The sequence below is a fragment of the Lynx canadensis genome, chromosome F1 (genome assembly GCF_007474595.2).
Source record: "Lynx canadensis isolate LIC74 chromosome F1, mLynCan4.pri.v2, whole genome shotgun sequence".
NCBI classification, from domain to species: Eukaryota; Metazoa; Chordata; class Mammalia; order Carnivora; family Felidae; genus Lynx; species Lynx canadensis.
In genome coordinates, this window is record NC_044319.2 from 47804940 (window position 1) to 47832367 (window position 27428).

Below are 27428 nucleotides of genomic sequence, written 5' to 3' on the forward strand. Positions count from 1 at the left end.
CGGATGTTACCTCCTCCGGCGTACTGAGTCCCCGCCCTTTCTTCTTAGGCCCCGGCCCCTTCCGAATCCGCTACGGGTCCTGCACGGCCTAGGAAGAGTTTCACTGTCTCTTGGGTGGCTAGAGCGTCCTCCCGCGCTTAGTCGCGCTGCAGGTGACGGCGCCCGGAGGCTGTCGGGAAGTAGGCGGGGTGACGTGGGGTTGACGAGCTCAGCGGCGGGTTTGCCGAGATCAGTGCCCGGCGGCAGCTGGTGCGGGGGGCGGCCAGAGCCTTAGGTGGAGCGGGGCGGTGTGTGGCCGGGGCCATGACGGGCAATGCCGGGGAGTGGTGCCTCATGGAAAGCGACCCCGGGGTCTTCACCGAGCTCATTAAAGGATTCGGTGAGAGCCAAGGGGACCGTCCTGGGCCGGGGGTCACGGGAGGAGGCCCAGGCTGGGCATAGAGTGGTTCTCTGCGGTCACCGCCGCCTCGCGTCTGAAGGGAAGCGACTCTGGAAACCTGGATCGCGGAGGGCTCTCGTCCCCGTCTCAGTCCTGGGCAGTCGCGTTTCCGCAGTGATTCCACATCACGAGGGCAGGGATCGTATCTGCCTTGTGCACTGTCGTATCCTCAGGACTCGGCAGTTACTTGCTTAATTGACTGGAGCGCTTCCCCCCGCCCCCGCCCTTCCGTGTGTATCTTTCCCTTTCTACCATCGCTCTTCAGCGGAGCGCTCCTATACCCGGCAGGTGTGCCCAGGTGAACGTCTCGGGCCATCAGTTCTGCAAGAAAACCTAGGGTGTGCCTCCTCCACGGTAGGGTATATGGCCCAAGCCGCGCAGGAACCCGAGATTCTAGTTACTCAAAGCCGAACACCTTGAGTGTGTGATTAGTTCTGCGGACGTTCCCACAGGCTCACTGCGTGGGACTGACGAGCCACTTCGCTGGTTATTCTCCCTGATCGTTTTTTGGCTTCCGGTAAAGTGGTTTCTTGAGCTAGTGCTCTAGAGCAGAGGCCACATGCTTTCCTCAGCTTTTTTTTTTTTCTGGCTGTGTTCCTTGTCTTCCATCCTAAATAGTCAGCATATTTGACTTTTTATCCTTTCCTGCCCTTCTTGTTCCCATCCTTTTCTTTGGGCAGTAAGTTTATTTTTATGGCTACGTTTTTTTTTTTTTCAAGTATTATTAATTCTAGCTATTATGTTAAAACTTGTACTGGAGATGAAAATTAAACGTTGATATAGATACTATCGTACATAGCTGAATGTTTGGAATATAATTTATCAAGAATATGTTTACCTACGTTTGTTTACCTACGTATGTTTACCTACGTATGTTTACCTATCAAGCGTATGTTCTTAGGCACACTGGGAGGGTTTGGGAATTTTCATTGTGAATGAACCACGAGTGCTCCTCTAAAGATCTGACACTCCAACTAATATGGTGTATTAATTGCTGTGTTAGAGTGTGTACAGAATGTAACGGGAACACAGGTCATGGAAGAGCACAGGCAGAAGGAAAAACATAAACAGTAGTAATGTTAAAGTATATGGCATAGGAAACACCTAGCAAAGTGACTAAAAATGTATGTGACAGGCCAGAGGAATATTTCAATCTGAAGTTGAAAAGTAAACTGAGGCTAGATTGTTTGCTGAGTTGTATAGTTTGGATTGCCCTGTGGTTACTGGGGACTTAACTGTCAAAGATATTGGAATGCTGAAATGACATTTTTATAATTAAAAAAGGTTTACCAAGTGTAGTTTGCAGGGTGGAGTGGAATGAAGCCAGAGAAGCTAGAAGTCTCTTAAAATGGTTGGATTCAGGTGATTAGCTTGACATAAACTAATAGGTTAAAGAGGAGGAGGTAATTGCAATAATTTTGCTATATTTAAATCGATAGGACTGCTGACTGACTGGATGTAGGGGAAAAGGGGAAAATGACTCCATAGTTTCTAGCTTGAATGGCAGGTGAAGTATAAGAGAACAAGCTTGATGGATGAGAAAATTCAGTTTTGGACATTGAGTTTGAGATGTCTGTAGGTTTAGCCATAAAACTTACCTTTAAAACCTTAGCTATTATGACATAGTAAAGTTAACTTTAAGAAATACTATACTAGGCAAGTTTGTTTTTAAATTAACCCACTCCATTAACAGTTATTGCTTCAGTCCCATACGTATAGAAAACTTAGAATTGAAAATGATTATAAAAGTCATGCATAAAAGAATATGTAACTGCGTCTTCTTACACTACCACAAATTAAAAGTAATTGCTATTAATGGATTGGCCACATTAGCAGAAAAATGTTGCAAAAAGTTAAATGATGGTAGTTGTATATCATCATCAGATAGTTTCAAAGAGGAAACAAGTGTATTTCAATCATTTCCATTTTTTTCTTAGCCAGTTCTTGGCTTTAAAAAAGTTTTTTGAAGTTCATTCTTTCAAAAGTGGACAATCTTACTGTGTTCTGAATGCAAATGTAAATTTATTTTAAAAGGTAGTTCATTGGAAGGGAAATTATTTGTGGAGTCAGTGAATATATAAATACAAATTTTAGTGGACTATAGCATCATGATAAAACAAAATCCTTATTAAGAAACTGATGGAGCAGACACATACTTTTAATTGGTGTGGCACATACATAATTCATGAATGCACCAAAACAAACTATGATGGTCTACCAATTAAAAACAGAAGCTATAAACTTCTGTTTCCAGCCAGGATGGAATAGCAGGGACTGCATTTACTTTTCCACAGCAAATCAATGACCCCAGCTTTCATTTCAAGAAACTAGAAAAAAGAGCAAATGAAACCTGAAGTAAGCAGATGAAAGGAAATAATAAAGATCAGAGTTGAAATTAGTGAAACAGAAAAGAGAAAAGTAGTGGAGAAAATCAGTGAAACTAAAAGCTGATTTGTCAAAGATTAATAAAATGGACAAACCCCAAGTCAGCCTGGTCAGAAAAAAGAGAGGAAAAGGGCACCTGGCTGGCTCAGTTGGTAGAGCATGAAACTCTTTTAAATATTTATTTTTGGCAGAATGCAAGCCAGGAAGGGGCAGAGAGAGGAGGACAGAGGATCCGAAGTTGGCTCTGTGCTGACAGGCTGACAGCAGCTAGCCCAGTGTGGGGCTTGAACTCACCAACCATGAGATCATGACCTTTAGCTGAAGTCAGACACTCAACCCACTGAGCGACCCAGGTGCCCCAGTAGAGCATGCAACTCATGGTCTCAGGGTTGTAAGTTCAAGCCCCATGTTGGGTATGGAGATTTCTTAAAAATAAAATCTTAAAAATAAAAAAAAATAAAAAAAAAAAAAGGGAAAGAAAAAGTAGAGGAGACACAATGACCAATATTAGGAGTAAGATGATACCACTTGGATTCTGTAGATTAAAAAGATAATAAGGGAATATTCTAAACATTATTATGCCAATCAATTTGACAACTTGGGTGAAATGTATAAATATCTTTAAAGACATAAATTACCAAAGCTTATACAAGAAGAAATGGATAACCAGTATAGCCTTACTTTATTAAATAAATTGAAATTGTAACTTAAAATCTTCCCACAAAGAGAACTGTAGCCAAAATTGCTTCACTGGTATATTATTTCAAATATTTAAGGATTAAGTAATACCAATTTTATACAAACTTTTCCCAGAAAAAATGGAGAGGAAGGAATATTTCCCAATATTCTCTGAGGGCCATCATTATCCTAACACCCAATACAGAAGAGACATTACAAGAAAAGGAAACTACAGACCTAACTCCATCATCAACATAAATGCAAAAATTCTTAAAAAAATATGTTTTTTTGATGTTTATTTATTTTTGAGAGAGAGAGAGAGAGACAGATAGAGCATGAGTGGGGAAAGGGAGACCGAATCAGAGCAGGCTCCAGGCTCTGAGCTGTCAGCACAGAGCCGGATGCGGGCTCAAACCCTTGAGGCATGAGATCATGACCTGAGCCAAAGTTGGATGCTTAACTGACTGAACAACTCAGGTGCTCCATAAATGCAAAAATTCTAAACAGAATTTTAGTAAATCAAATCTAATAATCTATTAAATGGACAGTATGTCATGGCTGAGTGGGGTTTGTCCTAGGAATTCAGTGTTGGTTTAATATTTGGGATTCAATGTGATTCACCAAAGTAACACACACAAAAAAACCCGAAAAACTATATGATTATCTTTTTTTTAAAATTTTTTAATGTTTATTTATTTTTGAGAGAGACAGAGACAGAATGCCAGTGGATTAGGGGCAGAGAGAGAGGGAGACACAGAATTGGAAGCAGGCTCCAGGCTCTGAACTGTCAGCACAGAGCCCGACGCGGGGCTTGAACTCACGGACCACAAGATCATGACCTGAGCCAAAGTCAGACGCTCAACCGACTGAGCCACCCAGGCGCCCCTATATGATTATCTTAATAGACACAAAAAGCATTTGATAAAAGCCAACATCTGTTAAGAAATATGGACTATTATATTTTACCCTGTTTGCCAGCTAACAAGTTAGCCTGTTTATATTATAAAGGATTGTATTATTGATATATTGATAAAGAGATAAAAGACTGTATTATGTATTAGCCTTGGCACAGTAGGCAACAGGAGATTCACATTTGCATTGGATCCCTTGTCCTACAAGTCCATGGGAGTGGCAGTAGATAGAGGTGGATGTTGCACACATGGGTCTGTGTCATAGCTAAGGAACCCTGAGTTTAGGGAACTTCCAATTTTATTAAAGAGGCTGCTAGCAAACCTGCTCGGCCTTTGGCTTTAGGAAGATACTATGGACAGCACGTAAGTCTTGTCTTTGCACCAGGGGGAGACATTATCTATCTTTCAAGTCTGTTTATTGAAATAACATCCTTGAAACGATAGTCCAGAACTCCTCCCAGAAGATAAGCAGAAACAGGAGAAACTCATTGAGAGTTGTCTCCCAATAAAATCCATTTTTCCTTTCTACCCCAAACATGCCATCCCTTCAGCTTCTCTGATTAATCTGATCTGACCCACAGAGCTGGTACTGAATCTGTTTAATTTATCTCTTATTGTGTTTACATTAGAAAGCAGTGGCTTTCTCCTTAAGTTTTTGTTTTGACCTTTCATCTTGGCTGAAGGCCATAATTCAGCTATAGGTAGTAATTGCACAGACTCCTCCTGGGCTTGCCAGGAGGGAGTCTTGCAGAATTCCATCATTCACAACAACTCTGGCCCAGGAGTTGAGACAAATCTGAATGACTTTTGGGGCCAATATAGTGTTTCCTTGACATGAAGCTCTGTTAGGAGTTCTCCTGAGGTACATGTTCCCTTGTTTGGAGGAGAGAGGCAAGTTAATGCTTGGCTTTCATACAGAAAGTCAAAGTATACTTATGAGAGTGCATCTAGTATGCTTAGAAGCAAGTATTGCTTATAATTGTTGAGGACCCCAAAATGGAGCCTTCTCATTAGGGATACAAATTCACAGCTCTCCAGTTTGGGGTTCACAAATATTTGAGTCTAGTCCTTGTTTTTGGGGTGATTGTCCACAATGCAGATTTTCCTACTTGGTGACATCACTAACTAAATGACATTTGTCCATACCATTGAATGACATAGTTAGGGATGATATCTGGGACTATTTTTTGTAGGAGGTGTAGAAGCCAGGGCCATGTCTTTACTTCTCGTAGATTTGGTGAGGTTAGGGGAATAACAAATTGTCAAAACTTTTGGAAGATAGCATTACATTTAAATTTAAAGCATTGGCAACAGAGGGCCCTCCCAGAGTTATCTTTCTTCAGGAGAAAAGCTCCAGGTATATTTTAAAGAAAATTATTTTTGAAATTAGTTTTTGAATAGAACTATTTTACAGAGCCACCAGTATCATAATACAAATGTGTTAGTCAATACACAAATATCTCAAACGTTTTCATTTCAGTACTTCCTTTCATTTTGGAGCAGAGTCCTGGTTTGGATGACAAATCCTATGTTAATCCTATCCTAGTTCAACTATCCATGAAAGTTGCTCTGATCAGCAAGGATAGTAATGATCTCTCCTGCTTCTTAACTTCCAGAAGGCTCTCTGGTGTACCTCTCATAGGCATGTTATGCATGCTGCCCTTTGAGTTGTATATACCTGTTTCCTACTGGTTGTGAAGTTTTGTTTTGTTTATTTTTAAATAAAGTCTACCCACTACGTGGGGCTAGAATTCAGGACCCTGAGATCAAGAGTCACGTGCTCTACTGACCGAGCCAGCCAGGCTCCCCTTGTGAAGTTCTTAAGTATTGCGACTATTGTTTATTATTTTCTGTCCATGCCAGGACCTAGTACCATGCTTGGCACATAAAAGGTATTTGTAAAATACCAGCATTTTGTTAACTTTTTAAAGCCTTCTCCCCACACCCACCTTTTTACTTAATATATGTTAGGGAGTCTGCATTAAGTGATTCTTTGTATTTAGTGTTTGATAATGTATACCTCACAAGAATTGTGTGGATTAGATGAAGCAGGAAGTATTCTTGTTTTATACATGAGGAAAGTGAGGCTCTAGGACATTATGTTCTTGCTCAGGTTTAAGAACTTTAAGGCAGTGCTCGGATTGGAACCAGGCCTCTTGAATCATTGCTTCTCTTTCCTATACCATGCATTATTTGAAATTGAATGTACATAAGGGAATTATTAGATACTGAATGTATATAAGGAGATAGGTATTAAGAGTTGAGTAGTATGTCTTTTGTACCCCAAAAGTTGTGTGTTTGTTTAGCTTAAAGTTGTTTAAACAGGCGTCATCACTTGAAATTCTACCCGTGCAAAAGATTTGGGGACACTTTTATGCAATGGACTTTTGTTCTTTTAGTATACTATGTTTTAATGTTTGGCCTTTTTACAATTGATTTCCAATAGCAGTAACCAGTATTAACAATTGCATTAGTGTCCTTTTGTGCCCTTTTCAATGCCCATAAATACAGGTTTACATTTGTAAGTTCTTTCCCCCCAGCTTCCTATATGTAAATGTCTATCAAGATGTTTTCTACTACAAACAGCCTAGTAACTCTCCTTGTATATATATCTTTAATACAAGAGTGAATTTTTAATAGATAGTTGCTGAATATAACAAATTGAGTCCTGGAATGGTATGAATGCCCAAAGTCATGTAGTTGGTTGACTGAATTTTTTTTGTAACTTCTTTTTTTTTTTTTTTCCCCAGATAGGCCAAAGGCTTCTCTAGCTTTTACTTGACAATAATCTGGAATATTAAAAACTGTCCAGACTTTGGAACCAGATGTGGATTTTAATTAGTGTTTTTCTTTTTTTTTTTTTTTGTATATACTAGCTGTAGTGAATTTAGGCAAGACACTTAACATCCCTAACCCTCTTCTGTATAATACTTGCCTTGCAGTGATTAGAGAAAATGCATTTAAAGCACTTTACACATAGAAGGCACTGGTAAATATGGCTGTTTTTTTGTATTTTGATGATACTAGCTAACATTTAGTAAACCCATAGAGTGTGCCAGGCACTGTATTAAATGTATCTCATGCGTACAAAATTATCTCATTTATTCCTCACAACAACTCCATGAATATGGGAACAGAGAGGTTGGTTATATAGCTAGTAAATGGAGGAGCTGGGATGCAAACCGTGGCATTTTTGAGGCCAACCTCTTAACCAGTACACTGTTCCTCTGATATGTACTACTAGAGCAGGATGTCTTAGTCTTGGCAGTGTTGACATTTTGGGCCAGATAATTCTTTGCTGTTTGGCTGTCTTGTGCACTGTAGGATGTTTAGCATCTCTGGCCTCTGTCCACTAGATGCAAGGCCTTCCCACTGGTGACAGTTGTGACGAATGTCTCCAGACATTGTAAAACCTTTCTTAGGGAGGCAAGGGACAAGAAAAGTTTCCCTGATTGGGAACCACTGTCCTAAGGAAGGGTATGTTTGGCGGACTCTGAGGTAGTTGAAAATAAAATAAAATAAAATAAATAAATTAAAAAGTATAGAATTGGAATTTAGGGAAAGGGTCAGAGCTAAATATGTGATATGAAAGTCACTGGTAAGTGGTAGTTATTTATTACCACTTAAAAAAAAAAGTGTAAGTAAAAGGGAAACAGCAATTGAGTAGAAAGAGTGGATTGTAAAAGAGACAGATTGAGAGGGACTGAGAAGTCGGGGTGGTGTTTCAGTGAAAATAAACTTGAAACCTCTTTCAATTGTAAAAGTAATATACTCCCATTATAAATAATTAGGAAATAGTAAAGGAATTAAAAGGATTTGTCTGTGAGCTTTATCAGTTTTACCATTTTAATTTGTCATGTCTCATGGCCCCTAAATGTACATTCCTTTCAGTTAGTATTTTATTTAATGGTGAAGGAAAAAATGAGTTATTTTGTTTTCTGAAGAAAAAATTTTCTTATTTCAGGTTGCCGAGGAGCCCAAGTAGAAGAAATATGGAGTTTAGAGCCTGAGAATTTTGAAAAATTAAAGTAAGTATTATCTTAGTTGTGTTAAAAATAATGTCTGTACTTTAAGCAGATTGTTGTCTATTTTACTTGGATTACAGTAGGCTGAATATGTCATCTCCTTAAGTCTTTTTTCCATCTTGTGAGAGAGGTATTATTACTCTCATATTATAATCAAGACCTGAGACTCATATAAGTAACTTGCAAGGGATTACAAACTAAGTCTCTGTAATTCCATATCAAGATGGTTGATTAATTTATTATGATATTCACTTATAGATCAATAGGACTAGAAGACAGAACACATTTTCACATTAAAAATGTGAATACCTGAATATTAGATTAGTCTACAAAGCATATTTAGTACATAACATATATTAGTAGTAATTCAGAATTTGTCTGTGTGTTATCGCCTTGCTTCTTGGTGAGATTAAAGTTCAGATTCCAAATGTAGATGCTAGGAAGTTTCTTCCTTTCTCCCATGCTTCTGACTTGTGAGCCTCTTCTTATCCCCAACCTTGTGCCCGTAAGAATGGACCCTGTATTGCAAATGGAGGACTAGGGAAATTTTCTTTGGAGGGAGAGTTGTTGGATTCTTGGAATATGACGAGGAGTAGGCTTTATTCATCTATATTGGAATTCAATATAGGGTTAACTGCTTCTTTTAGTTTTGCTATGTTCTTATTTTCAGTTTTTAAGAGAGGTGATACAAGGTAGAAGTGAAAATCCATATTTGAGAATAAACCTTTCATTATAATTCTGTTTTACCTGATGTAATTTTAAGGTTTATTAGCCTTGTCTTAGACAACATTTTAATGACAATGAATAACAATAGAAATCTTTAAAAAATTTCTCAAACTTACTTCATTCGCAATATATTTGGTAAGTAACTGACTGAAATGTGATGTATTGACTGTGTGTTAAAAAACAAGAAAGGTTTGGTGTCACTAATTTGTACTTTCTTTTGTAGGCCAGTTCATGGGTTAATTTTTCTTTTCAAGTGGCAGCCAGGAGAAGAACCAGCAGGCTCTGTAGTTCAGGACTCCAGACTTGACACGATATTTTTTGCCAAGCAGGTATGGTCCTCAGATACTCTGAAGTCTTGAGAGCAATCCTTTTGATAAAAAGAACTGTATTTCACTTTTGTGTCTTTGGTATAATAGTCCTCAAACTTTTTTGCCTTAGGATCCCTTTACGTTCTTAAAAATTATTGAGGTCTCCAAGAGCTTCTCTGTTTATATGGATTGTATTTATCAATATTTATTATGTTAGACATTAAGACTAAGGCATTTTGGGGCGCCTGGGTGGCGCAGTCGGTTAAGCGTCCGACTTCAGCCAGGTCACGATCTCGCGGTCCGTGAGTTCGAGCCCCGCGTCGGGCTCTGGGCTGATGGCTCGGAGCCTGGAGCCTGTTTCCGATTCTGTGTCTCCCTCTCTCTCTGCCCCTCCCCCGTTCATGCTCTGTCTCTCTCTGTCCCAAAAATAAATAAACGTTGAAAAAAAAATTAAAAAAAAAAAAAAGACTAAGGCATTTGAGAGTTACTTATTAATTGATTTAAAAATGACAAATGCATTACATGATAACTAACACATTTTTTAATGAAATATAATCACATTTACCAAAACAAAATTAGCAAGAAGTTTTACATTTGCATTTTATGTTGTTTTTGCAAATTGTAAATATTTTGCAAATTGTAAATACTGTTTTTGCAAATCTAATGTCTGTCTTAATAGTACATAGCTAGATTCTCCTATCTACTTCTTTATACTCCTACTTGCAGTGTTTTTGTTTTGTTCTGTTTTTGGTTGAAGTATATGAAGAAAATTCAGCCTCACACATATGTAGTTGGAAAGGGAAGAGTATTTTAATAATCTTTTTCAGAGAATTCTATTCTTTGATATTATATCAAAACTCTAAAAATATTTCTTTTTTAAATGTGAAATCTGAAACAGTATCAGTGAACTTTGTTCTTTGTTATATTAAATTTTTTTTGGTTTATCTTTCTCTGCAAATGGATCTTATACTCATTCAGCATTCAGCAACGTTGTGCATTGGTCATTTCAAATATTCACCGACTTCTACAGATCTTCTGAATGTTGCCACATTTGTTTACATACCTTATCAACAAGTCACATGTATTAATATTACCATCTGTAGAATTAGAAAAATTGTTAAGGGGGCGCCTGGGTGGCGCAGTCGGTTAAGCGTCCGACTTCAGCCAGGTCACAATCTCGCGGTCCGTGAGTTCGAGCCCCGCGTCAGGCTCTGGGCTGATGGCTCGGAGCCTGGAGCCTGTTTCCGATTCTGTGTCTCCCTCTCTCTCTGCCCCTCCCCCGTTCATGCTCTGTCTCTCTCTGTCCCAAAAATAAATAAACGTTGAAAAAAAAAAAAAAATAGAAAAGTTGTTAAGTATCAGGAAACTTTTAAACTCACAATGGAGGATCTAAGTCATACCAAATTCTAGTTTTCACTTGAAAGTTTAAATTTTATCAAGACAATAAATACTGTCAGGTTTTTTTCTTGAAGTAACAGACTCATTTTACACAATTCTGAGAAAAATATCTGCCACATGCCCTGTGTGAAAAACCGTATTTGTCTTCCATTTGTGCTCTCAAGTGAAAATGATGTTCCAGGAAAAAAGCAGCCAACTTAACTCACAACTCAAAACAATCATACCACTGCCCTTCCTTGAAATGATTAGCATGTTTTGGCTTGCAGCAGAAAGTGCTTTAATTTGTGCTACGTATTTAATTTGATAGACTACTAAAGACTTGTACTCCAAGGTCAGAATTTAATAAAAATAACTTTTACTGCTTCATTAAAGACAGTCTTCAGTAAAATTGGCTTTTTTTTTTTTTTTAAACTGTGTATCTGTGTCAGTGAAACAGTTTAATGCCACTGCCTAGATTGGTGCTAAAATACCAGCAGTATTATCTACCATTGGTTGCTATTTTACTATCAGTGCAAATATGAAAGCAGGGAAGTAGGCAAGGACTGTCTTTGAATTATTATAGAAATGATTTTGAGCTCATGAACATCTTGAGAAGGGTCTTAGGAATTCCCAGGGTTCCATGGACCACACTTGACAGGGGCTGTTCCAGGACATACAGTGAAGTGTTTAGTATTAGGTGCCGCCGTATATCTATCTGGTCCATTGTTTGGAAAACTGAGAGAGTAAGTAAGAGAGGTTTGATATTTAAAACTAAGCTAAATATAATTGCACTTGTTTGAAAATTGCACTTATTTCTGAGACTCAAAAAATTGGTTAGGATAATCTGTTTAACCTTTAGAAAGGTCGAAAAATAAAAGTGCTAATTCTCATTACTGCACTTTAGCTCAAGGCTTTGCTATTCCACTTAGTAACTTGTTTTCTCTTTTTCTTTTACTGCTTCTTTCCATTTCCCCCCAACTTTTTAAAATTGAGTGTTTTTAGAGAAATTAACACTGTCATGCTTTTACTTTACAGGTTAAGAAAACATTATTGTGTTGTTTTTTTTTTTTTTTATGATAGAACTTTTAAACTACAGAAATACATAGTGATAAAAGTGATCTTTGTAATCCTACACCCGTTTCTACCAACTACTTTTAACGGTTTGACTCATTCATTTAATCAACAAGTCGTTATTGAGCACTTTGTGCTAGGTATTAGGTACTAGGTATATATAATGGTCAACAAGACAAGGCGTGTCTCTTCTTAATAAGAACTATACTGATAACTATGCCAACAGTAGCCAACATTTATCATTCTTATTGGGTAGCAGATATTGTGCTTTAGATATATTGTTTATTTAATCCTTGCAACAACTTAGTGAGGTTGTTATCCTCATGTCACTGATGAAGAAATTCAGATGAAGAAATTGAAGCCTGGAGAAATCAACTTATTTTTCTGAGGTCACATGAGGTTTTTTTTCCCTTAAGTGTTTATTTGTTTGTTTTGACAGAGAGGTAGAGAGAAAGAGAGAGAGAAAGAGAGAGAAAGAGTATGTGTGCAAGCAGGGAGGGAGGGGCAGAGAGAGGAATAAGAGAATCTCAAAAGGGCTCTGCGCTGACGTGGGCTTGAGCCCAGGAATCATGGGATCATGATCTGAGCTGAAATCAAGGGTTGATGCTTTAACCAACTGAGCCATCCAGGTGCCCCAATATGTATTATTATTTTTTATTATTAATTTGTTTGTAGTAGTTGATCCTCAATAACACTGTGGTTTTTACAGATTCCTTATTATTTCACAAATGTGGAAACTGAGTCCCAGAGAGATTATGAAACTTGCCCAAGTTAAGCAGCTAGTCATTGGCAGAGCTGATGTGCAAACCTGGGCACTATATCTCTGAAGTGTCTGCTCTCAACCACATCACAACACTGACTCTTTAAAAGTATTCTTGGTATAAATGTCCTATAATTTATTTAATCTTTTAGTGATCAATATTTTGAGTTTCTAACTCTTCCCCTAACACAAATAATTTGTATATCATAATATTTGTGTACTTCTGTACTACTAATGTACTAATATTTGTGTGTGACAATTATTATAATTTTAAAACCACAGTTTGGTTTTCAAGATCTAGATAGTAGAGAACAAGTAGGGGACAGACAATTTTAAAAGTCCTTCAGGTGTTTTTTTCTCCTTTTAAAGACAGTTTTTATTTTTTAAGGTATATAAAAATATGCACTCATTTTATAAAATTGAAGCATTATAAATATATAATATAGAAAATAAAAGTCCCTTTTATAATCCCTGTTTCAGAGATAGCCACTGAAAATCATTTATATTTTTCCAAATTTGTGTGTGTGTGTGTGTGTGTGTGTGTTTAATTTCTTCCATGCTATTTTTCTTCCACACTAAATTGTGAACCTAAGAGTCTGGGATTTTATTTTTATGTACCCTTCCTGGTACATACTAGATATCCAATAAATGTAGACTGAGTTCTTCATCTCTAAGAATTAACAGTGGTATTCACTAACAGTAAGACATTAATGATGTCTGATTTATAGAGGTCTAGGTATTTTTAAGGTGAAAGAAAGTGCTCTATAAAGAAAATAAATGTTACTAAAGTTTCAATTTATAATTTCTGGAGTTCCTTGATATTTTTCTAGTTCTGTATTTCTGTTTTAACTGTAATTTAATGGTTTATTTGTATTATACTTGCCATGTTTATTAATGTGTAGGATTAGTGATTTTCTAATAATCCTGGGTGGTTTTTGTTCTGTATTATGTCAACAGTTCTTATTGAACTGACCTATCAGTAATTCCCCAGTAATATCTTTTTTTTTTTTTTTTTAATTTTTTTTTTTTCAACATTTATTTATTTTTGGGACAGAGAGAGACAGAGCATGAACGGGGGAGGGGCAGAGAGAGAGGGAGACACAGAATCGGAAACAGGCTCCAGGCTCTGAGCCATCAGCCCAGAGCCTGACGCGGGGCTCGAACTCCCGGACCGCGAGATCGTGACCTGGCTGAAGTCGGACGCTTAACCGACTGCGCCACCCAGGCGCCCCCCCAGTAATATCTTTTAATTGTAATTCCCCAATAATATCTTCTGGTCTTTTTAGTGTATGCCTCCTATGAGTCTATGCCAGAAACTTTATATTACATAAATAATATAATCCTTAATTCTAGGCTTCAAGAGCTAATAATGATTTTATCCAGGAGTCTCCTATTTTCAGAAATTTTAAAAGTATAATTAAAATTATATTTATTTATGATACGGTCATACATATTAACTAAATACATATTTTTGGTATTTATGGATGGAATTGCATCAATTTAGAAAGGTAATACTAATCCTGGCCGTCTTAAACTAATCATTCATATGCTGTAATTATAGGTGTGCATGTACGTGGTTCACTGAAGAAATAAAGTAGTAATTGTAATTACTAGTAATTATAATTGTGTTTAAGGAATGCCAGGAATGACATTTTGGTAATACTTCTCTACAAAGCATCATTGTCTTGTTACCAATTCACTGATTTACTTGCTAAGATTGTGCCGTAGTGGTACTGGGTTTGTCTGACTCCAGTCTGTTCAGTCTTTCAGGACAGGATGATTGCTTACTGTGCTAGGTGCTTGGAGAACGATATGCAGTCATAATCCCTGCCCGCAACGTGCTTAGAGTTTAGTGGAAGAGATTGGTCTTAATCAATGAAATGCACAATTATGGTGGTGATAAGTGCTTCCTGGAGTGAAATGAGGACCATATTATATTGCAAAATTTGAGAACAATCTGTGAGACTATGCTCACTCCCAACACTGGCTATGGAGTTCAGGGTCCCCAAACCATCCTCACTTCTGGCAATTGCACGTTTAGTTAGGGGGTCCCCAAGACCACCCTCAGTTTCTGTAATTTGCTAGAAAAACTCATAGACCTTATTGAAAACTGTTATGGTTTATGACAGTGAAAAATACAGATTAAATTTAGCCACGGGAAGAGATACATGGCGCAGAGTCTGGGAAAGTCCCTTGCTAAGAGCTTCCAGTTGTCTTCTCCCAGTAGTTACAGATGGCACTAACTTTCCTGGCAACGATATGTGACAATATGTGCAGAGTATTGTCATCCAGGGAATCTCAACCAATTCTTGGTATCCAGAGTTTTTATTTGGCCTTAGTCACGCAGACCCGGTTGCCCACCCACGTGGCTGACCTCAGTCTCCCGGCACCCTGGAGGCTGAGCTGATATTGTTGACCCCAGATTCCACCCTAAGTCACAGTGTTAGACTGCCTTTGTGGACCAAATCCCTCAGGTAAACAAAGATGTTCTTACAGGGCCTGGCTTCTCAAGAGCTAAGTATACCTCCCAGGAGCCATGGGCAAAGGCAAGGCCTCTCTTTGGGCAAGATTAAATTTTTTATTATATATAACAATGGGACTTGACCTTTTCAAGGAGATCTGAGAAAGCTCTGCGTAAGTGACAATTCAGCTGAAGTCTAAAGTTCAAGTAGGTATTAACTGGGGGAAAGAGGTTGAGGATCATCCCAGATTAATAACAGCTTTATAGCAAAAGGAAGTAATAACTAGTAAAATGTACTAGAAGAAGGTCAGTATAACTGGAGTATAGATAGCAAGAAGGGGGATGGCATATGATATGGAGCTGAGCAGGGCATATGTTAATCAGAATTGGGTATAGTTAGGTGTAGAGATACAATGACTTATAAGAAATAGACGTTTTTCACTTCCAAGAACTGTCAAGATTACAGGCTCTTTTGTTGTTGTTGTTCCTTTGTGTGTGGATTCTATTCCAAAGATTACTTTGTGGCTCAAGATGATTATTGGAGCCTTCGCCATTCTACCTCAATTCTACATTCCAGACAGCAAGAAGGGGACAGCACATTTCTCCTTTAATGAACATTTTCCAGAATTTGTCTATGTCACATGCTTACTTCTCTGGCCAGAACTTAGTCACATTGCTGTTCTTAGCAGCAAAAGAGTGGGAAAGTTGTCTTCATTCTAGGTGGCCATGAACCCCGATAAAAATTGGGTTACTTTGTGAATATGGAAGGAGAAGGTGGTTATTAGAGAATAACTATCAGCCTTCTGCCACATATGTTGACAAAATTCAGATCATGTAGGGTATTTTAAGCCATGATTGAGACTTCTGTCTGTATCCTAAGAGTAAAAGAAGGTTATTAAAGTGTTTAAAGAAGGGTGACACAGTCAGATTATTATTTAGAAGAGATCCCTGTAGCCATAGTGTGGAGAATGCATTTGAGGAGAAGGTGGTAGTATAGAATATAAGACTAGTAATCAGGAGGCTTTTGCAGAAGTATATGCAAGAGTAGATAAAACACTGGTGGTAGAGATGGATGTGAACAGATCTGAGTAATACTCAGTGGATAAAGTAGCACCCTTAATGGGTAATGGGTTGGATGTGGAGATGAAGGCAGCAGACATAGTAGGTACGTGGAAGGGGATTATGACATTCCTTGATTGATGACACACACTCATGACTCCTGTCTTTTGTTTGGTTATTGTAAGTAATACAGTAAGCACTGAAGAACTCACTACCCAAACAAACTTCATCTAGTTATTTCCTTCTCTCTCACTGATTGTTCAGCAAAACTCTCATCCTCCCTCCCTTCATCCATTGTAATCCTCATGTTGAATTTGGTATATTATTTCTTTGCTTTCCCTTTTATGTATTGTAATACTAAAAAGGGTCTGTGTATATAAAATTTTTAATAGATAAAAAGTATCATCCTTCTCAACTGAGAAAAGCAGTGCTGAAATAAAAACATTTATTTGGGGTCTCAATTGCAATTCAGGGAGTGTAGATTTGGGTAGCAACCCAAATCATGTTCCCCTAAGGAATGAAAGCCAAGGGTTTTAAAAAACAAAACTAATGCTTATTGTGTTGTTTGCAAAGAATTTTGATTGGTGTTGGCTCACAGAAAACTAATCTTGGCTGAATATAATTGGTTGCTAAGACTATCACTAAGCAAATTTTAACTGTAGCAAGTTGCAGGTGTTGGGCAGAGTCCTTGGAATTTATGCCTTTTGGCCCAGTTCAAAATTTCTGGTTTTATCCCGTGGGGATACCTAAGGCCCATTTCCTTAATGGCCTCCAGGCTCCATTTTATAACCCTTTGACATAAGTGATTGATTTCATTTCATTTCTCACATCTTCTGTGTGATTTTGGGAGACTTACTCTTTTGACTTAATATTCTATCATTAAGTTTCTCCTTTAAGTTGTTAATTATAGTAGTAGTTCCTTAATTTTGCATACTGTTTGATATCAATTACATGAAAATGCTGGGTTTATTTGCTTTCTCTTCCTAGATGGGCATTTGAGTTTTACATTTGAGTTATTGTCAATTGCGTGGCTATAAACATTTTTGTACATGTCTCCTGTTGTAAATGTGCAAATTTCTCTTGTATATAGAAGTAGAGTTGACTACATAAATACATCAAAGCTGCAATTATACTTCCACTAGCAATCTCTGAATTACTATGTAGCCACGTACTCCAATGTGTGGTGTTGTCAGGCCTTTTTAATTTTTGCCGGCCATGTTGTTCTAAAATGGTACTTCATTGTGGTCTTGGTTTACATCTCCCTGGTCACTTAATCATGTTGAAAGCGTTTCATATCCTTAGTGGCCTTAACTGTTTTTTTTGTGAAATTTCTGTTGAAATTATTTTTATTTTTTATGGGGTTAGTTGTGCTTTTCTTTTTGATTTGTGTTGAGTTGTTTATGTATTCTTGATATTACTTCTTTAAGTTAGCATCTTATTGTTTTATTTTTTCTGGGTGTCTTTTGGTGAATAGAATTTTATATTTTAGAGCCAGTGCTTTTTGTACCTTGTTTAAGAAATTGTTATCTATCTGAGGTTGTAGAAGATATTGACCTGTGTATTTAAATTTTAATTTTTGACATCTATGTCCATAATTCATCAGGAGTTGGGTTTTGGTGTATCATGTGAAGTAGGAGTTCAATTTTATATTTTTCCATATGGATCATCATTTTTTTTCTATCCTCAATTTATGAAACATCTGTTGTCTCCCCTATTTGTCTGACATGCCACATCTGTTGTGTATCAGTTCCATACGTGTGTGTGTGTTTTCTGGACTGTACTCTGTTCCATTGATCACTTTGTCTGTCACTGCCAATATCACTGTCTAAATTTTTTTCACTTCTTCATAAGGTCTGGTATCTAATAGACCTGTCTCCTCTCCTTGCTCTTTTTCAGAAATATCCTTCTATTCTTGGCCCTATGCTCTTCATATAAATTTCAGAGGCATCTTATCAAGTTGTATGAAACATTCTGTTGAAATTTTGACTGGAATAGCATTGAATATAACAATTTGGGGAGAATGTATATCTTCATATGAAGTCATGAACATAGTATGTTATCTATTTAGATCTTTATTATCTTTAACATGTTACATTATTTTCTCTGTAGAGGCCTTTTACATCTAATTCATTTGTTAGATTTATCCTAATTCATTGATATTTCTGTTACAATTATAAATTGTCTTCTCTTCAGTTACATTTTCTAGGTGTTCAGTGTTGGTGAAATGAAAAGGCAATTCACTTTTATGTTTTAATACTATATTTAGCTATCTTGCTAAACTCTCCTATTATCTCTAATAATTTGTTGGGTTTTTTTTTGAGTGGGTTCTATCTTAAATTATTATATCAAATAATAACAGTTTTGTTTTTCCCTTTCAATTCCTTATGCCTCTAATTTATTTTTCTTTTCTTATTGCATGGCTAAGACCTTCAGTAAAATCATCATGATTTAAAAAAAATTTTTTTTTTCAACGTTTATTTATTTTTGGGACAGAGAGAGACAGAGCATGAACGGGGGAGGGCCAGAGAGAGAGGGAGACACAGAATCGGAAGCAGGCTCCAGGCTCTGAGCCACCAGCCCAGAGCCCGACGCGGGGCTCGAACTCACGGACCGAGAGATCGTGACCTGGCTGAAGTCGGACGCTTAACCGACTGCGCCACCCAGGCGCCCCATAAAATCATCATGATTTTAAAGGGAATACTTTCACCATTTTCTTTTTTTTTTTTTTTTTTTATTTTTAAATTTTTTTTTTTTTTTCAACGTTTATTTATTTTTGGGAGAGAGAGAGACAGAGCATGAACGGGGGAGGGTCAGAGAGAGAGGGAGACACAGAACCGGAAGCAGGCTGCAGGCTCTGAGCCATCAGCCCAGAGCCTGACGCGGGGCTCGAACTCACGGACCGCGAGATCGTGACCTGGCTGAAGTCGGACGCTCAACCGACTGCGCCACCCAGGCGCCCCATACTTTCACCATTTTCTTGTGCTGGATGATGTTTACTCTAGTTTTTATTTTTATTTTTTAAATGTTCTTTTTCAGGTAAGGATGTTCTGTTATTAATTTAGTAAGATGTCTTTATTAAATTTTTTCAAATGCTTTTTCTGTACTTATTGAAATAATCATGTTTATTTTCTTTCTGTAGGTTAAATGCAGTCAGTTATGTTAATGACTTTTTAAAATATTAAATCATCCTTCCATATCTGGGATAAACCCAGTTGGTCATGATGTATTCTCTTGTTATGCACTGTCAGATTTAATTCAGTAGTATTTGTTTAGCATTTTTGCATTTGTTATTTTCTTTTTTCGTAAAGGCTTTGATTAATTTTAGTATTAGGGATTTGCTGGCTTCATGGCACGAGTTGGAATTACCTCTTTTTTTATTTTTCAAAGAATTTGTATAAAATTTAGATGGGCTGTTTCTTTATATTTTGATAGAATTGGCCTGTACAGCCATCTGGGCCTGATATTTTCTTTGTGAGTATATGTTTTAACTCTGGTTCAATTTAATATTTGAAAGGCTATTCAGGCTACTTATTTCTTCTTGATTTAGTTCTGGTAAGATTTTTTTTTTCTTTTGAAATTTCTCCATTTTAACTTAATTTTATGAAAGTGTTTCATATGGTTGTTCTTAGTATTCCTCTGTTCTTTTTAATCTTATTTTTAGTTGTTTTCCTGACTCCCAGAATTCTGACTAGCATATTTGTGTAATAGAGGTTTTATGTACTCTATTAATCTATCACCTTTTATTTCCTATCTGTAGTAGGGTGGAAGTCCAGCTGATCTTGTTTCTGTTTTCAGCCATCTTGAGTCCTTGCTGTAAATCATCAAGCTGAATCTTTCATAATAAAAAATCTATTTTGATTATGTTATTTCAGCATGAAAAATCTCTTATTCCTAGGGCAAACTACTAATTGCACAAGGTCAGTGATTTTCTAGGTAGCAAATATCCTCCTGTGGCGACTACAGCCATACTAATACGAACCAGTGTGCTCCTCTCTTGAAGGCACCATGTATGTCACTTTGTTTTTTTGCTCACACCCTTCTTGCTTCCCTGAATGAATTTCCTTCTCTGTTCCCTAGGTCCTGTCAAGCTTTCAAAGCTCTATTAAAATTTTACATTCATAGAGAAACCTCTGATACTTCAGTTGAAGATTATTTCTTCCTTCATCATTTTGGTTTTCTACTCATCTCTTTTTCATGTATGGGTTTTGTTTCTTTTTTCCCTAAATTCTCCACAGGCAGGACATTTATTGTATCCTTTCTTTGTTTTGTCTTTTTTCTAGAGTCGTCTTCTCTTTAGGAAGTCACGGTTTTATTCTCAACCTTATTTTTCCTTGACTATAAATAAATATTGAAAATGTATTAATTTATTTTATAGCTATACCTCAGTGAAGCTTGATGGTAATTTAATGCACTATTTCAAGAGCATTTCTCTGAGCATCCACTATATGCTTTTGTAGCAACTCTGAAAACAAGTTATTCTCTGGTCCAGGGGTTGCAGGTCACATGGCTGCAATGTCAGGGTGGCAGCGTGCATGTGTGACTTGGGTCATGTGTAAGAAAAGGGAGTGGAAGAGCCTAGACAAACTAAAGAATATATGTTCTCTCAAAAGAATTCAAACCAAATTCTTCAGGTTCCAGGGGAGCCCTGCTTGTGACCTCTTACTCTAGCCTCCTTTTACTGTCAAACTCTACTACTCTGTTTGAAAATGTGTTGCAAGCCAGAGCATATATTAGAATACCCAGGATAAAGATTTAAAAGTTAAAGATTTAAGAAGTTGGAGACTAAATAATTTATGCTGCAATGAATTTTTTGTGACATGAAGTAAAGTTAAAGTTCTCCCAAATAGATGTATGTAAGGTAATTTTTATGGGAGTTTCATGAGGCAAAAAAACCTCTTTAAACTGTCTTGTTCACTGTGCATGCCACACTTACCACAATGTCTGGCACACTATAGATATTTAGTAAATATTTGAGTGACTGGCATCTTTTTTAAGTTTTTTTTTTTTTTTCTTTCCAAAATTTTGGCAATTCTGTACTATATGTAATATAACCACTTGGTGGCGCTAACCTCATTTTTAAACCCTGAAAGGTATTTTTATACTTCTGCACACCATGATTACTATTCTTCATATACACACGGAATGAGTTGTAATAAATTGTGGACAGTGTGAATCATTATTAACATCAAAGGAGAAATATCATTAACCACCGGGTTTTTTTACCTTTTAAAAGAAAAACCTTGAGATTTGATTGATTATACAAAAAACCACACATTTAATGTATATAATTTGGTGAGTTTGGAAGGAGTTTTGTTTCTGATTCTTTAGAAAATATTTCTCAAGTGATGGATTACAGATTTCAAGTCCTTAGGTCATAGTAGTAGTTGAGCCTGTCTGTTAGAGCCTCAGCATCTAGCACTGGGTACGTAGTATATCTTTAATGTGTGAATTTGAAAGAATGTGTGAATGAGTATAAATTTTAACTTCTTTTGACTTCACTTCTACCAACCCACTCCCAGATTATTTCACCCCACATAATTTTGGTCCAAGATAAGGGGGCACTGAGTCTTAACAAAGTTTTTAGTTAACCACCTTTATGAAATTTCTTTTAATCATTAAAATTTTTTATCCAAATTTATGAAAGAACTGTGATTCAGAACACAATACATATTGAAATAAATCAGCAATATTAATTGGATTTTAGATTTCCTGTTACTTTTTTTCTTATTTGTCAATTATGGGATAGTTTTGAGTACAAGATATTATTAGAGAGGAATAACAGAAGCATGGTTGTATCATTATATTTGTTTGAGAATTGGGTGTAAGAGAATGTTCCCTAGTGGAGAAAGCAGTCTTACTAAGGAGTTTTTCAAACGTACAGGAGGAAAAAATTGAAGAATTGGTGGATTTCGCAAGACCTCAAAAGCCTCTGGCAACATGAAAAGTAGAAGAGTATAAGAATTTAAAAGAGAAGATAATTGAAAGTTTTTCTTCTGAAATCAAGCAGCATGTAAATAGTTTACTAAATTGTAAAATCATAAGTGAATTAGCCTTTTGGAAAGACACTAATTCCAAAATAGCATTTAATCATAGGGGCACCTGGGTGGCTCAGTCAGTTAAGTGTCCAACTATTGATTTTGGCTTAGGTCATGATCTCACTGTCATGAGATTGAGCCCCAAATCAGGCTCCGCAAAGAGTGTGGGGCTTACTTGGATTCTCTCTCTCGCTCTCTGCCTCCCCATCCTGTTTGCGCTTGCTTGAGCATACACGCACTCTGTCTCAAAATAAACATTAAAAAAAAGAAATAGTATTTAACGATAACATAGTAATAAGGTATAGAAATAGGACTAAATTGTATTTTTAAAAATAATTTTCCAAATTTAGTTCAACTTTACAGTTAATGTTGCTGTGGTATTCACAGTAATCATCTAAGGTTCTTTCCAGCTCTATAATCTCAACCCTGTAGGGGCTATAGAGAATATGGAAGAAGCCCTTGTCCATAGTGGGTTATAATCTGGTTAGAGAGACCACATGTATGTACAGAGCCAGCCTAACATGGTGGCTAAGTGTACAAATTCTAGAACCAGACTCTGCCTCTTGCTTAGCTCTGTACCCTTTGGGCAAGTTACTTAATTTCTTTGTACCTTAGCTTCCACAAATGTAAAATGAGAATAATATTACTCCTTCTTCATAGGTTGTTGAGAGAATTAAAAGAATTAATACATATGAAGTGCCTAAAAAGTACCTGGCACATAGTAAGGAGCTATCTGAATGTTTTTTCACTCTGATTAGAATGTAAGGTCCACTCATTTTTTAAAATAGTTAACAGCTAAATGACAGTACTGTAAAGACTATATATGACTGAGATGAAAAAATGCGTGGACAATGTATATCCTTTTTAGGAAATCAAAGAAGGGTAGAAATAGCAGTTGTTGGATAATTTCTCTAAAAGCCACATAGGTAAGTTGGAGCTTGTGCTGGGTTCTGAAATATGGGTTAAATTTGGATAGGTAGAAATGAATGTAGGAAGACGTAAATAGGAGGGAAGACAAGTTCTGTTGGTTTCATCAGCTGTGTTTAGATCAGGAAAGATTGGCCTTGCTACCCTAACTGGATTGGTTTCTTGATGTTCTGAGTTTATTTGGTTTCCTAGAATTCTCAACTGCAGAATTGCAGTAAATTCCTAAAAAATATATTAGAATGGAATTAAACATGTTTATTTAAAAAATTTTTTAAAAAATGTTTATTTATTTTTGAAAGAGAGAAAGAGAGAGAGAGAGAGCAAGCACAGGCAGGGGAGGGGCAGAGAGAGAGGGAGACACAGAATCCGAAGCAGGCTGCAGGCTCTGAGCTGTCAGCACAGAGCCTGACGTGGGGCTCTAACTCAAAAACTGTGAGATCAAGATCTGAGCCAAAGTTGGATGCTCAACTGACTGAGCCACCCAGGTGCCCGAATTAGACATGTTTATTATGCTTGTGTTAAGACTATACGAAATAAATTTTGAAAACTATTAGCTTTATTCATATTTTGGATGGCATTGTCATCATTTAAAAGCTGCTTTTTAAACCATAAATTTATAATATTTTGCTTTTATATTTTATAGGTTATTAACAATGCTTGTGCTACCCAAGCTATAGTCAGTGTGTTACTGAACTGTACCCATCAAGATGTCCATTTAGGAGAGACATTGTCAGAGTTTAAAGAATTTTCACAAAGTTTTGATGCAGCTGTGAGTATAATCATATTATTCCTAAAATGCTCCATTTTTGATAGTTTGTGATAATTCTTTTTTTAATAGGCTACTTTAAAAATTATTTTAGATGAAAGGTTTGGCACTGAGCAATTCAGATGTGATTCGACAAGTACACAACAGTTTTGCCAGGTAAAGAGACTTTTTGTTAAATAAACACTTTCTTTCCTGCTTGTCTGTGTCTCACTATTTTTTTCTTCACTGTAGACAGCAAATGTTTGAATTTGATGCAAAGACGTCCGCAAAAGAAGAAGATGCTTTTCATTTTGTCAGTTATGTTCCTGTAAACGGAAGATTGTATGAATTAGATGGATTAAGAGAAGGACCGATTGATTTAGGTACTCTGGTTCCTGTTCCTGGTATTTCACTTTTGACAAGGAAAAAAGATTGGGTATTCTCCTTCATTTTAGCCACAGTACTGCTTAGATTTTGAAGGGGAAGGTAACTGTGAGGTAGTATAATGTCATCAAAGTCTTAAGTTTTTCATTACTTTATGAAGTTAAATAACACAGGAAGGACATGTTGCTGATCTCTACATTTTCTCTGTTGGCTTCTATCTGGTCACCCATTCTGTATTCCTTAGAGCCTATCAAATATAAAGGAAGTAAAAGATCAAACAGAACAGTCAGTTTTGCTATAAAACTGGTAGCTATGCTAAAACTTAAGATGAAAAAGAGGATTAAAACAACTGGATAAAATTGGTTTTGCATTATGTGTGAATTTCAGTTTTTAATTTATAGTTATTATGGTTGGGAGTCAGGATTATTTTGCTGCTAGAACGATGATGATTTTTCTTTGCTCTCAGTTTTATCACTAAAATGGAGGTAGTTATTCTTATTTCACGAAGTTGTGAATTTTAATAGGATAACTTCCTGATTCGTGACTTTTTTGAACAGTTGTTCAGCACTTACTAAGTGACACAATAATGTGGTAATGCAAATTATATTAATGCTTTTTACCCTTACCATTACTAAGAAAATAAGAATTGAAGCTTAACATAGTTAAGCTTATAAGGGTAGTTAATCCTAAAACGATTTTTACCATCCTGAATTTGCCAAAATTTTTATAAAAAGATCTTTTAGACTCACTTTTGAAATAATTTTAATATTGATTTTATTTGATTTAATTGCTTTCAAATTTCTTTCTAGGTGCATGCAATCAAGATGACTGGATCAGCGCAGTGAGGCCAGTCATAGAAAAAAGGATACAAAAGTAAATGCTCAGCTAATCTTACTAGCATAGTATTCTGGAATTTAAACTTATTTTTTCAACTTTTATTATTATTTTAGCAATGCTTGTTGAACATCTACTTTGGATTGGATTAATGTGTTCAGGAAGAAATCTCTAAATTCTACATAGTAATATGTCATCTTTATAAAAGTTAGACATGCAGATCTCCATTTAGATATTTTGTATAGTTTTGTAGAGTTTTGTTTTTAGGCATCTATTTTTTTTATTAAATTAAAACTTTTATTTTGAGATAATTATATATTCATATTCAGTTATAACTATAATACAGAGAGATCCCATGCACCCTTAATCCGCAGTGGTAACATCTGGCAAAACTGTAGTCCAGTGTCAACAGCCAGAATATTGACATTGATATAGTCGAGGTATAGAATGATTTAATTACCACAAGGATTTCCTCTTTTAGAGCCACCGATGCTTCCCCCTGCTGCCACTCCTCCTGCCTCCTTAATCCCTAGTTTTATAATTTTTTGTCCGTTAATGTTGTATAATTGGAATCATACGATATATAAACTTTTTGGACTGGCTTCTTTCACTCAGCACAATTTTCTGGAGATTTATCCAGGTTGTTAAAAGTAGTTCAGTCTTTTCTCTTGATGGGTAATAGCTATGGTATGGATATACCTTTTTTTTTTTTTTTTTTTTTTTTTTGTCCATTTACCCATTGAAGGATATGTGGATTGCTTTCAGTTTTTGGCTATTATGAATAAAGCTGCAATAAACCTTTGTACAGATTTTTGTGTGAACATAAGTTCATTTCTGTGGGATAAATGCCCAAGAGTGCCATTGCTGAGTTGTAAATGCATGTTTAATTTTTTTTTTTTAACGTTTATTTATTTTTGAGACAGAGAGAGACAGAGCATGAACAGGGGAGGGGCAGAAAGAGAGGGAGACACAGAATCTGAAATAGGCTCCAGGCTCTGAGCTGTCAGCACAGAGCCCGACACGGGGCTCGAACTCACTGACCGTGAGATCATGACCTGAGCCGAAGTCGGACGCCCAACCGACCAAGCCACCCAGGCGCCCCGCATGTTTAATTTTTTAAGAAACTGCCAAACTCTTTCCCAGAGTGGCTGTACCATTTTACATTCCCACCAGCAATGTATGAGTGATCCAGTTTCTCCGCATCCTTACTAGCATTTGGTTTTGTCAAAACTTTTTATTTTAGCTATTCTAGTAGGTGGATAGTGATGTTTCATTGTGGCTTTGATCTGCATTTCTCTAATGACTAATGATGTTGAAAATCTTTCCATGACTTTTGCCTATTTTGTAATTGGATTGTGTGTGTGTTTTGTTTTTTTTTTTTCTTTGACTGTTGAGCCTTGAGGTTCTTTACATACTCTGGATAGTACTAGTCCTTCATCAGACACATTGCCTGCAAATATTCTCTCCTAGTATGTAACCTGTCCCCTAATTCTCCCACACAGTCTGTCACAGAGCAAAAGCTCTTAATCTCAGTGAAGTCTAATTTATGAATCTTTTCTACTATGAATTGTATTTTTGTTGTCAAGTCTAAGAATTCTTTGTCTAGCCATAGATCCTAAAGATTTTCTCTTGGTCTTTTTTTCTAAAAAGTTTATATTTTAACAGTTTACATTTAAGTCTGTGATCTACTTTGAGTTAATTTTTGTATATGTTGTAAAGTAAGTCTAAGTTCATTTTGTTGCCTGTGCATGTCCAGTTGCTCTAGCACCATTTGTTGAAAAGGCTATCCTTCCTGTAGAAATTTGGGTAGAATTGTAAAAAACCAGTTTGAGTATATTTGTGTTGGGTATTTCTGGGTTCACTACTCTGTTCTGTTGACCTATTTGTCTGCTCTTTGCCAGTACTACACAGTCTTTTTTCACCTTTATTTTTAATTTTTTTGAATGTTTATTTTGAGAGAGGCAGAGGGAGTGCAAGCATGAGTGGGGGGGGCAGAGTGGGGGGGTAGAGAAAGAATCCAGGCAGGCTCTGTGCAGAGCCTGTCTGACAGCACAGAGCCCAACATGGGGCTTGATCCCATGAACTGTGAGATCATGACCTGAGCCAGAATTAAGAGTTGGATGCTTAACTGACTGAGCCACCTACATGCCCCTGTACTACACAGTGTTGATTACTCTAGCTATATTATAAGTCTCAAAATCAGATAAACTGACACCTACAACTTTATTCTTTTTCTTCAAAATTGTTTCAGCTATTACAGTTCCTGTGTCTTCTCATATAAATTTTAGTATAATCTTGTTCAT

General features: G+C 36.7%; 1 protein-coding gene across 2 annotated transcripts in view; it reads left to right on the top strand.

The window, feature by feature from the left end:
* Window positions 1–169: 169 nt before the first annotated feature.
* The window catches only part of UCHL5 (ubiquitin C-terminal hydrolase L5), a 40564-nt gene continuing 13305 nt past the window's right edge, over window positions 170–27428 (top strand). The window contains exons 1-7 of one of the 2 annotated variants that reach the window (XM_030303396.2): window positions 170–379; window positions 8378–8441; window positions 9388–9493; window positions 23806–23931; window positions 24023–24084; window positions 24160–24290; window positions 25101–25164. In XM_030303396.2, the coding sequence (XP_030159256.1) occupies window positions 304–379; window positions 8378–8441; window positions 9388–9493; window positions 23806–23931; window positions 24023–24084; window positions 24160–24290; window positions 25101–25164 (629 nt within the window). In that variant the 5' untranslated portion in view covers window positions 170–303. The remainder of the gene's footprint in view (window positions 380–8377; window positions 8442–9387; window positions 9494–23805; window positions 23932–24022; window positions 24085–24159; window positions 24291–25100; window positions 25165–27428) is intronic. The other variant, XM_030303397.1, reaches the window with a different exon arrangement.